At 38.2% G+C, this 12,537-nt stretch overlaps 1 protein-coding gene across 2 annotated transcripts in view; it reads left to right on the forward strand.

Moving 5' to 3' along the window:
* COL12A1 (collagen type XII alpha 1 chain) overlaps positions 1-12,537 on the forward strand; it is a 121,429-nt gene that overhangs the window by 55,424 nt on the left and 53,468 nt on the right. For both annotated transcript variants that reach the window (XM_023219254.2, XM_023219255.2), the window contains 9 exons: positions 1,511-1,650; positions 2,200-2,329; positions 3,753-3,895; positions 4,522-4,651; positions 6,589-6,725; positions 7,838-7,967; positions 11,328-11,467; positions 11,709-11,841; positions 11,949-11,969. In XM_023219254.2, coding sequence (XP_023075022.1) covers positions 1,511-1,650; positions 2,200-2,329; positions 3,753-3,895; positions 4,522-4,651; positions 6,589-6,725; positions 7,838-7,967; positions 11,328-11,467; positions 11,709-11,841; positions 11,949-11,969 — 1,104 coding nt within the window. The remainder of the gene's footprint in view (positions 1-1,510; positions 1,651-2,199; positions 2,330-3,752; positions 3,896-4,521; positions 4,652-6,588; positions 6,726-7,837; positions 7,968-11,327; positions 11,468-11,708; positions 11,842-11,948; positions 11,970-12,537) is intronic.

The raw sequence follows: 12,537 nt of genomic DNA on the forward strand, positions 1-12,537 counted from the left end.
AACAACAGATTGACCTTTTCCCTGGAGAAATAGACCAGCCTGGCAGCCAGAATTTGTAGGCTTCTGGCTCTTGACTGGCTGAGAGAGTTGTAGTTTTATTCCATTGGACAGAACTTTGAGTGGGGATGAAAACATTCTTTATCTGTTTGGCTTTTTTTTTTTTTTTAAATGAACTATGTAATAGTTGCATTCATTCTAGTTTCCCAGACAGTAAAATTACTTGATAATTTTGTAGGTTTGACTCTTACCCAAGTACAATAAAAGTTAAGATACTAAGAATGGAAAGGCTTTCCCCAATTTTGGCTTGCACAAAAAGTAGAAAGAGTTTATATGAGAATGATTTGCCATGCTTATGGAGTTATTGAATTAATCCCTTTCTCTTTTAACTTTTATTTGGGCCATTTTCCTGTTAGACATATTGAGCTTAATATTTCTATTTTCATCAGCATTTATTCAAGATCCTGTTATGTATTAGTCATTTCACCTATGTCCACCCACAGGGAGTACAATCACAGGTGGTAGGATATTCCCAGATTGAAAGACACACGTTTGTTTGCATTCTCTCTAGTGATACAGTTGTCAGTTTCCTTTATTATACAACTAGATCCTGTTAGAGAATAGAATGAATGAAAAATCAATTCTGTCCTCACAGAGCATAACCTTTAGTTAAGGAGAAAAGACACGAGTATATAGAAACAAAATGATAATGAGGGCAGGGAAGTTGTGTGGTGCCAATAGTGATAGGGACAATGGAGAAGCTAAATTGTCAGGACCTAAATTCTTATTTACTGATTATATATATAAGGATAGAGAGAGGAGAAACTATCAAAAGGTGATTCAGAGGTCTTGTATTAGTCTGTTCTCATGCTGCTAATAAAGACGTACCCAAGACTGGGTAATTTATAAAGGAAAGAGGTTTGATTGACTCACAGCTCCATGTGGCTGGGGAGGCCTCACAGTCATGGAAGAAGAACACGGGAGGTGTTACATGGTGGCAGGCAAGAGAGCGAATGAGAGCCAAGGGAAAGAGGAAATCCCTTATAAAAGCATTCGATCTCGTGAGACATTCACTACCACTAGAGCAGTATGGGGAAACCACCCCCATGATCCAATTATCTCCCTCTGGGTCCCTCCCACAACACTTGGGACTTATGGGAGCTACAATTCAAGATGAGATTCAAGTAGGGACACAGCCAAACCATATCGGGTCTTCAGTCTCAGTGACCTGTAAATTGGTAAAGTTTGTAAGAAAGAGGAGGATCAGGTTTTAAGGAAAGACAACGAGCTCATGTTTTAATCTTCTAAGGCTAAAAAACCTTTTAGTCACATATTCATAGAGGTCTTACAGGTGATGAGCCTCTAATACGGATTTATTGTAGCTACTTAGTATGTGAAAAGAAGTGTGTGAAAGCTTAGAATATGGAACGTAATATTGTTTCAATGTAATTTCAAATGTTGTCACCTTTCTACAATAATGAGAAAAGTGTATACCCTTTATTTCCATGTGTAGGTGATTTGGAAGCACCTTCTAACTTAGTTATTTCTGAGCGAACCCATCGTTCTTTTAGAGTGAGCTGGACACCACCTTCTGACAGTGTGGATCGATACAAGGTGGAATACTATCCAGTTTCTGGAGGGAAACGTCAAGAAGTGAGTAGGAACACCTACAGCTTCTTCCTTATGTTGAGATTGGATCCTCCTCATTAGGGCTCTGAGAATAATGTTAGGTGAGGGGCAAGAGGGATGAAGAGGGGCCAGAAATGAGTCAAGAATAGTGCTTTCTATTCTTGACTTTGCTAGACAGGCACTTCCATCTGGCTTTAATTAAAGGGAAAGAGCTTTGCTTAAATTCTTATGGTTTTTAAGAACTGTAGAATATCACTATGTTTTTTTCATTAAAATTTAATTAGAAGATGCTTGATTTATTTATGAATTTGTAGTAGAATCAGAGAGTTGGCAAGGAACATTAAAGATGATCTATTTTTACCCATTCATTTTACAAATAAAGAACAGCTGGGAGAAAAATTATATGACTTGTCCAAGATCTCATTGTAATCTGATAGTTTCCAAATACAAAAGACAATGGCCTAATTAAAATATAGTTTCTAAGCTCATTGCAGTTAACTACTTTGTAAGTATTGTAGGAAAATGGGAACTGATTATACATACGTTGTTGCTCTGTTTAATTTTCCCCCCTAGTTTTATGTGAGTCGAATGGAAACTAGCACAGTGCTGAAAGATCTGAAGCCTGAAACTGAGTATGTTGTCAATGTGTACTCTGTGGTAGAAGATGAATATAGTGAGCCTCTGAAGGGGACAGAAAAAACCTGTAAGTCAGATTAGAAAATTGTTTCTCATTGCTTTCTTTCCCAAGATAAAGCATGATGGCCCATTTTTGCCTACCTTCCAAATAATTTCTTTATTCAACATTCATTCTATAAATATTTACTGAGTGCCATCTTTGTGCAGGTGCCCAGAAAATGCTCAGTGGTTTTCTACTCCTACTGGCTGTTCCTGCCATTGTGGAGCCCCACTGTGGAATAGGGGGTCACTGACATAATAATCTAGAGGGAAAACAACCTTTAATGGAGTTATTCACTTCTTAGAGTCTTTAGACTTTTGCTTTCAAGAAAATCTCCTAAAATGCAAATATACCTTTCAGGGGGATAATTTTACATTTTACTCAGTTGTTATGTGATGGCATTTTATTGAGGAATAAAGCACATCAGGAGTAAGATATGAGGAAGGATACCATGTGGGGAGTGGGCCTAAGATCAGGAAGAAGAGCTGTACAGCGATACCGATTTCACTTTTGCTAATGGCCAGAGCTCCCTGCTGCCAGTGAGATCTCTTTTCTTTCTGACATCTGGTCTTTGCTAGAGAAACTCTAAGGGCTTTGGCTTTGAGTAGCACTTTTGGGGTAGATGTTCCTTGCTCCTATTCCTGGTAATGCTTCCAGAGGCGTATGAAAATATTCTTTCCTCCTTCTTGCTTCTTGGTTGGGCTTTAGCGGGAAGAAGGAAAGCCATTTTTAAGAAGAAGGAGTAAGCATCACTCTCTAGAGCAAGAAGTGACTTTATGTACTGCTCAAGTTTTAGATCCTTATCTCTTCTCTTATATCCCTTTATATTAGACTATAGGAGGTGAGAAATAATGTATAACTGGCAGGATTAATATGATAATTTCTTAAAACTTTGAACTCAATCTTTGAATAAAAATAATTGGAAGCAATATGGGTGTTATAGGGAGACTGTAAACTTTTTTCTCTGCTTCATGGGTTTATCTTCAAGAAGCCTATAAATCCCTGGTGTTCCAGTTATTCATGTATAGTGTTCTTATTTGAAACTTATTTTTTGAAGAAATATAAAAAATAGTGTTGATTACATATATATAAAGTTCTGTGATTGAAGAATAGAAATAGTCAACTTAGTGATGTTCCAGAAAAGGAGAGTAATGTATCGGGAAGTTGGTATCCATTGTATAGACTCACTGGAATGTGTTTTGAAACCTGAACTTTAACATTTTTCCTCTATAAAATAGTGGTAACATGTAGTCTTGAATATGAAGTGCAATGGGCAGTGCAAGTTCGATTTTTTTTGGGCAATGGGAAGGATTATATTAACTCTTGTTGATTTGTCACAGTAACCCACTGTCTAGTATATACAAATATCAATAAGTGTGTAGGAAACAATGGTTAAAAATGAGTGGAATGAAAGGAACTAGACTGATGGTCTGCTTTTCTGTTTTGGAAGTGCCAGTGCCTGTAGTCAGCCTGAATATTTATGACGTTGGTCCTACCGCCATGCATGTGCAGTGGCAGCCTGTGGGAGGAGCTACTGGCTACATCTTGTCATACAAACCTGTTAAGGACACAGAGCCAACAACACCCAAAGAGGTGAAAGATGTTTGTTTCTTTAACATTGGGTCTTCCCAAGACTTTATAGCTTTATAGTGCCTATTATACTGCAGTTACTTATGAACTCATTTATAACTTTACATACAAAATGGAAAAATAGAAAAGTAAGTTTGTGGTCTGCAAAACATTTTAGAAAACATTGGTGTGGACTGACCACAGTGACTGATGCCTATAATCTCAGCACTTTGGGAGGCTGAGGTGGGCAGATCACCTGAGGTCAGGAGTTTGAGACTAGCCTGACTAATATGGTGAAACACCATCTCTACTAAAAATACAAAAATTAGTCGGGTGTGGTGGCATGCACCTGTAGTCCCAGCTATTCAGGAGGCTGAGACAGGAGAATTGCTTGAACCCGGGAGGTGGAGGTTGCAGTGAGCTGAGAGTGAGCCATTGCACTCCAGCCTGGGTGACACTCTGTCTCAAAAAAAAAAAAAAAAAAAAAAAAAAAGGAAAAAATCATCGTGGAAAAGAAAATGTAATCTTATAAATGAAAAATACAAGCTGTATTATAATCTAGTACAAACAGACTTCAATTGACTATCCCAAAGATAAATGGAAAAGTTTGACTTGAACATCTTATTTCTGCTCTGCATATCCATGTGCAGATGCGTTTGGGGCCAACAGTGAACGACATGCAGCTGACTGACCTTGTTCCCAACACGGAGTATGCAGTCACAGTCCAGGCTGTCCTGCACGACCTCACTAGTGAACCCGTCACTGTTCGAGAAGTCACCTGTAAGCTATTGCTAGTTTTATTTCCCTTCTTATTGCTGTGAACCTAATGTTCATTAGAATTTATTTCATGTGATGCTAACAATAATTTGATACTTTATATATAAAGTTACAGAGTTATTACTTTTGACAATCAAATTTGAGAATAAATATCTCAATTCTAGATTTATAGAGGCATCTCAAATTGACTCTAGGATGTGTATTTTTTTCACATTTAACATGCCTAAAATTAAGGTGTTTTGCAATCAATGGTGTCTTACTATTATTGCTCTTGGCTAGGTGCCAGTCAGGATGTACAACGTAAGACAATGGTGCATCTTATGAATGATGTTGTCCTAGATCCATGAAATATGACATATAGCATTGATGAGAATGGAATGTTGAGTGAGTGTAATTTTGGAGGAAGACATTGAGTTTAATATCAAGGTGCTCCAAGTTCTTGTTGATGTAGAAACTCTATGGTACATATGAATAAGTCTGTTTCCGTTAAGTGAATTAATCAATTTACCCAATGCAAAGACATACTGATCCCCTATTATGTGCCAGTCACTGGGCTGGATGTTGGGAATGCCATTATGAAATAATACAAAGCAGCATAGACCATATGGACTCCTTCCTGGTTTGCATTTCTCTTGTGTGTGTTGGTCAGCCTTTTGTGTACTTCTGTCTTGTTTCACTAAGCATTTAGGTGCTTTTTTCATGAAGAGTGACGATGATTACACTTAGGCTTCTTGCCTTACCCAGCTGGTATTTTGCTTCATGCTTGGGGAGATTGATATGCAGGGATAGATGAGTTGGCTTAAATTTAATGAGTCTTGGCCCACGCTTCTGAGAAAATGAAGAGTTTTGAAGGAACTTCAAGGAGGAAAAAGGGATTAAGGAAACAGAGCATGATGGGGCAGAGAAAAGAAAGATCCCCTACAGGATGGGTCATTGTAAATTAATTGACAACAAACAAATATTTATTGATCCTCCTTTATATGTTAGATCCTGTCTGGGGCTGGTGGTTTTGTGAAAATGGGATAGTAGCAGATGGAAGGAATGGGGAGTCAGCCAGGGATAGACACATGTTCTGAAAGTGCTGAGAGAGGAGACCCAAAGTCACAGTGAGATTAAAAAATATGGTCACAAACTTGGGTATGATGCTGGATTGGAACAGTAGAGGAAGGGAGGGCAGAGAGAGATGCACAAGACAAAAATGTTGAAGAGATGGAGGCGCAGAAATGTGGAAGTGGAGCTAGAGAGTTAGGAAGACAGACATAAAGAGTCAGAATGAGAGTCAGAAAGAGTCTCTACAAGTTCAACTAGTCAAATGGGCAGCTGGAAAGAGCAAAATACATCTCATATTACTGGAGAAAATCTCCTCATTCCTTATTCTCCTTCCGCCCTTTTTAATGGAAAGTTATGTTAGATTTGGTAAGCATTTATCATTTGGATTTTCTTCTAACAAGTTAGGTGTCTAGGTTTTCATATAAGCTTATTGGATGCTTAATGTTGGCTCATCTTCATTCTTCACTCTGTAACTTTTTTTTTCTGTCACGTTCTTAAGGGTGCATAACTCTATTAATTTTGTTTTCTGTCTTAATTGAGTTAAATATCTGATAAACATGAGCTGTACATTTATGATGAATTATGATTTATTATGGGGTTGAGCAGCAAGAGATTGTTTAAATAGTGTGGAAGAAGAGTAATATATAAATGAGAAATTAGCCTTGTGATAACAGAAAATTAAATATATTCTATTTTTGAAAAACCTTCTTAAGAAGAATTCAGTCTATCTGATAGAATCATGGTACTTTTATCATCATAGCTATTTGTTTCAGTTATTTTGCCAAACACCTTTAAATTTTCTCCAAACAACTTCTTGAAAGCTTGCGTGGATGCTTTAGAGCTTTGTGGTTGAGAAGCACATCTGGATTTTATATCTTGTGCCTCTCTAGTGCCTTTACCCAGACCTCAGGATCTGAAACTCAGAGATGTGACTCACAGCACTATGAATGTCTTTTGGGAACCTGTGCCTGGAAAAGTGCGTAAATATATTGTTCGATACAAAACACCGGAAGAGGATGTCAAAGAGGTAGGTTGAAGATGATAGTAGATATGACAATATTTGTTTTCCTAGTAGGTTTTAAAAAAGAACTTTATCAAGTATGGATGATAGCATGTTTTGTATACTTGTCACTTTGTTAGCAAAGTGTTGAAAACTTGTGATATTAATAAAGCAGTTTTTGAAAATCAATAATATATTGGACTGTCTTGTCAAAACAGAAATGTTTTGCTGCGTGATATTAATCTCAAAAACATCATCCCTTGGTAGATAAAAAGTTATCAAATCTAAATGGTATTTCCTTCTCATCCAGATTCCTTATATGGCTCCCTATTCTAAGAATTACTAGAAAATGTCATAATGTTTCTAAAAATAAGAGGTAGCAAGAGGATGCAGCAATGAAGAGGAGGAGTTTGTCAGATAACAGGAAGATAGGACACTAGAGAAGGGAGGAGTATACACAGAGACACAGAGAAAGAAGGAGTATATTGTTAGAGGGGTGTCCTTTTGCGAGTGTTCTTTTGGGAGTTCCATGATGACTGGATTCAAAGTTACAGCAAATTAGAAGGACTTCACGAACCAGCAAAACTTGTGTGTGCTTGAGGGAGTATTACTGTCAGAATCTCAGAGGCATTTTTGGAACATAGGAGTCATTTCTCTAAGCACTCAGTTACTGGTTCTTCTGGTCATTTGTGGATTATACAAAAGCTACTTTATACAGGTGCACACATTTATTTCATTCTGCATTTTCATTTAAAAGGGGTACAATGGCCAGTGGATCTCACAAGGTTCTTGTGCATAGCAAATGAAATAATGCTGTGCATAAGAGACCATTGCTGAAACAAATAATGCAGTGATATAAAGGGAAACAGGTGGAAAAATGGTTAGGTTGTTTGAATACATAGGCAGTCATTATTTTCTAGACAATCATGTGCCATATGGTCTAGTACATACATTATTTTTTTCCAGTTTGGAAATATTTAAACTGTGTCCAGTTTCTGTATTCTCATGTAAATTGGAAAACACTACTCTTTTCTGATCACAGATTTTATATTCTTATGCTGACAGGTACATAAACGACAGAGAGATATCAAAAGTAAACCCTTTGTAAAAGTAGTCCCACTGCTCTGTTACTGTTATAGGTAGAGGTGGACAGATCAGAGACCAGCACTTCCCTCAAAGACCTCTTCTCACAGACCCTGTACACAGTCAGCGTTTCTGCAGTACATGATGAAGGGGAGTCTCCTCCAGTGACTGCTCAAGAAACAACCCGTGAGTTGTGCTCCTGCTCCATTGATAATGGGAAATAACACTTTATATGCACGTGTAACTCAATTTACTGGGTCATTTTGTTTCTTAATGCTACCTTTGCCGGCATTTAATAATGCTTGGATTCATAGATTGTTTTTCACTTATTTTCTTTGGAACAAGGTGTCCCATCTTCTATCTTTGCATCCATTCCTTTTATGATACTTTCCATCAACCACTGTCATTAATTTATCTTCGAACTACAACTGCTTGATGTGCACCTGTGTATGTGTGTGCATATATGTGTAGTGGGGTGGGCAAGTTTTCTTGACATATGTTGCACATTTGCTTTGGAAAAGATGCATTATTTATAAAATTTTTTGGAGTATCTTACTATATGTGAAGTGTTCTCAAGGTTAACAAAACATAAGCGTCTTTGCCCTCACTGATTCATGATTTAGTTGTGGAGATAAGAAAAAAATTAATCGAGAATACATGAGATCATGTAAGGAAGGTCAGGTGGCACTGAGATTGTGTGCTGCCAGATTTCAGAGGAAGGGGTGACTGCATTATGAGTGGAGTGCTGGGGGAGACAGGGCAGCCTGCCGGGACCCTGCTTCCTGCTCCATCTGTTGCAGCTCCTGGAGATGTCAGTTCCTCTCCCTCTTGTGATGTCTCCATAGTATTTAATGCAATCATTATTGCCTGTTGGTCTTTTGCTATGGATTCTACTTCCCCTTTGCTCTCTCCTAATGAAGGAAGAGACATTTTGCTCAACTTTGTATCTCCAGTGCTTGGCACATAACAACTTAATCCAGTGCTCAGCCCATTACATAATGCAAATAGCAGTAAAGAAACATTAAGGCCTAGAGCCAGCAGTATTCCAAACAAAAATAATGGGAGTTGTATATGTAGTTGTAAATTTTCTGGTGTCCACATTAAACAAGGCAAAAATAGATGGATGAAATTAATTTTGATAATGTTTTATTTAACCCAGTAGATCCAAATATATCCATTATAATTTCATTAGCTATCAGTACAATAATTATTAACGAGACATTTTACCTTTTTCTGTAACAGGTCTTCAAAATCCAGTGTGTATTTTACACTTAGAGCACATCTCAATTCAGACTAGCCACATTTTAAGTGCTCAATAGCCAACTACATGTGGCTAGTGGTTTCCATAGCGGACAGCACAGGTCTAGAGAATTTAAGCAACTTGCCCAGCCACATCCTGTGATCTATTGATGGGACTGATACTATAGTCTGGAACCTTTTCCTCCTTTCCAGAAAATTCCTCACTAAAGGCTCAATAGCATGTTTTTTAGTGCCCAGCTGCCTATACCTAATTAGGGCATCTTTTTTTTTTTTTTTTTTGAGACAGAGCCTTATTCTGTTGCCCAGGCTGAAGTGCAGTGACCTGATTTCGGCTCACTGCGAGCTCCACCTCCCAGGTTCACGCCATTCTCCTGCCTCAGCCTCCGGAGTAGCTGGGACTACAGGTGCCTGCCACTGCACCCGCCCGGCTAAGTTTTTATATTTTTAGTAGAGATGGGGTTTCACCGTGTTAGCCAGGATGATCTCGATCTCCTGACCTTGTGATCCGCCCGCCTCAGCCTCCCAAAGTGCTGGGATTACTGGCTTGAGCCACTGCGCCTGACCATAACCTGCTTCTTAACTCCAGACATATCTACTTCTCCCTTTTTGACTCTGCTATTTTCTTACCATTTTAGATCTCTTAGCAATTTCATTTGTTTTCTTGGCTTAAGTTCTTACCTGGTAAGGGTCATGGCTGGAGCTGAGAATTGATGCATATGCATCAGTAGACTGACAACTTTGCATAAAAATAGCATAACAGGTGTAGTGAACAGAAAAGGAAGTCAGGAAGAAAGCCTAGTGAGACAGGTAATTTAGTACAGTAGATTAATATTTTTAATATATATTTTCAAACCTTAAGATTTCCAAATAATTTTCAGATATGTTTAAAGTACATTCTTTTTTTTTTTTTTTTTTTGAAATGGAGTCTCGCTCTGTCGCCCGGGCTGGAGTGCTGTGGCCGGTTCTCAGCTCACTGCAAGCTCCGCCTCCCGGGTTTATGCCATTCTCCCGCCTCAGCCTCCCGGTAGCTGGGACTACAGGCGCCCGCCACCTCGCCCAGCTAGTTTTTTGTATTTTTCAGTAGAGACGGGGTTTCACCGTGTTAGCCAGGATGGTCTCGATCTCCTGACCTCGTGATCCGCCCGTCTCGGCCTCCCAAAGTGCTGGGATTACAGGCTTGAGCCACCGCGCCCGGCCTTAAAGTACATTCTTAATAGCTACTTTGTTTTGCAGTTGTGCTGGTGGAAATAGTACCACTCTCTTTATCTGAATGGGCCTTTCCATTGTAATCATTAGAACAAATTTTTAATGGCTCTGGGTTTTGTGTAATTAGCTTTGATTACCAAAAAAAGAGAGAAATAAGTGACAATGAAAGCTCAGGAGTGGTGGCAGACATAAAAAATGCTTGTGCTGCAAAATAGCCAGAGGACCTGGTCAATGGAGGTGCTGTGAAAGGGGATTCCAGCAGTCTTTTGGGTCTCCAGGTGTTCAGTTCTCTGAACAGGGTCAGCATGTTCTGCTTCATATCATGTGTAAGGTTGGTGATCTATAGGAAGAAGCTATGTGTGTGTGTTACCTGGATCGTAACATGCTCAGAGTTCCTTTCCTGTGGCAATACTCCTAGATTGGAATTCACTGTATGTGTAGCAGTATGTATGTATGTTCTAATCAATTGTCAGAGTGCAATACTTCAGTGTTGTTTACAGCTAGGCAGACATTCTCATTTTTAAACTGCAGTGATATGTGTGTTTTTTAAAAATAAAAATGAAACTGTTTCCTTTGGGTATCAGAACAACAAATTATGAACAATACATGAATATTTCCTTGAGAATCATCTTTGATGTATAATATGTTAGCCTACCTAGTTTATGACATTCTTAGTTAAGAAGGACTTCTTAACCCGGAGTCTGTGTATGTCTCTGGGGTTATTGATAGACTGGAGAAGGTCCATTAACTCTGATATGTAGGCTGAGTTTGTGCTTTGTGTATTGTGTATTACTGTGTGAAAGAGTCCCTGGTGTTGATTTGATTCTTAAAAAGTTGGAGAAAGGTACTAAATGGTATCTTAAAAAAATCATCATTTAAATAGAATATCCTTAATAACCTATTATATCCACAGAATGCTTGCAGTTTTTAGAGCTCTAGGAATTGGTAAAATATTTGGTTCTAAGCAATGTATTCAATCAGTTTTCAGATGTCCATTAATATAAAACAAGGAAGTTTTATTATATTAAATTGCATTTGTAGCTCACATTCAAAAACTTTGCTTGCCTTTTCTCATGATAGGACCCGTGCCAGCCCCAACAAACCTAAGGATTACTGAAGTAACACCAGAGGGTTTCAGAGGGACCTGGGATCATGGAGCCTCAGATGTGTCTCTCTACAGAATAACTTGGGCACCTTTTGGAAGCTCAGATAAGATGGAGGTAGTTAACTCTCTTTATATTTCTCTTTGTCTTTCATGTCCCATTTAATTTGTAAGGAAGCTTACTTTAAAGAAGTATTACTTTTGTTGTCAATAAGCATTTATTGACATTTGAGCTCATGACATGCATCAGAGCAGGAGGAATATCTGGCTAAATAATGTAAACAAACTGACATTGAGTGTGTATGATGTAAGTGGAGACTTATTTTTGTGTGGGTATGTTTTTGTCCTCTTTCTCCAAGACCATCTTAAATGGAGATGAAAATACTTTGATGTTCGAAAACCTGAATCCCAACACCGTCTATGAAGTTTCCATTACTGCCATCTATCCTGATGAGTCAGAAAGTGATGACCTGATTGGCAGTGAGCGCACACGTAGGTGTTTAGCTTTCAAATAGGACATTGATGTTTTAAAGTTAATTTTTTAAAAATAGGGCTATAGCTATATTAGTAATGTGTCCCTAAATTCTGTTTTCTTTTAGTGCCTATCTTAACAACACAAGGTAAGAATTTAATTTGCTGAATTGTTTAAATGAACAAATAATGAATGAATGTATGAATGAAAAGTACCATAAAATACATTATAAATAGGTTATCTGCTTTTAAATCCTAAGATGTTCATTGAGAACTCTTTTAAGTAGGCTTTTCTTGAAAAACTTTGCTTTGCTACTACTTGTTTTGGAGTGTATTGATCACCTTGGGGTGCCATCACAAAAGACTAGACTGGATGGCATAAATAACAGAAATTTATATTCTCACAATTCTGGAGGCTAAGAAGTCCAAGACCAAGGTGCTATTCAATTCATTTCTGGGTGATGGCTTTCCTCCCAGCTTATAGCTAGCCAGCTCTTTCTCAGTCTCTGTCACTTTCTCACTCTCTTACATGGTGGAGAGAGAGAGAATAAGCTCTCTTATGTCTCTTCTTACACAGACTAATCCCATTATGGCAGCCCCACCCTCATGACCTAATCTAACCCTAATTACCACCCAAGGGCCCCATCTTTAAATACCATCATATTGGAAGTTGGAACTTCTACATGTCACGTTTGTGGGGACAGAAACAAAATGAAA

The sequence above is a fragment of the Piliocolobus tephrosceles genome, chromosome 5, assembly GCF_002776525.5.
Source record: "Piliocolobus tephrosceles isolate RC106 chromosome 5, ASM277652v3, whole genome shotgun sequence".
Lineage (NCBI taxonomy): Eukaryota > Metazoa > Chordata > Mammalia > Primates > Cercopithecidae > Piliocolobus > Piliocolobus tephrosceles.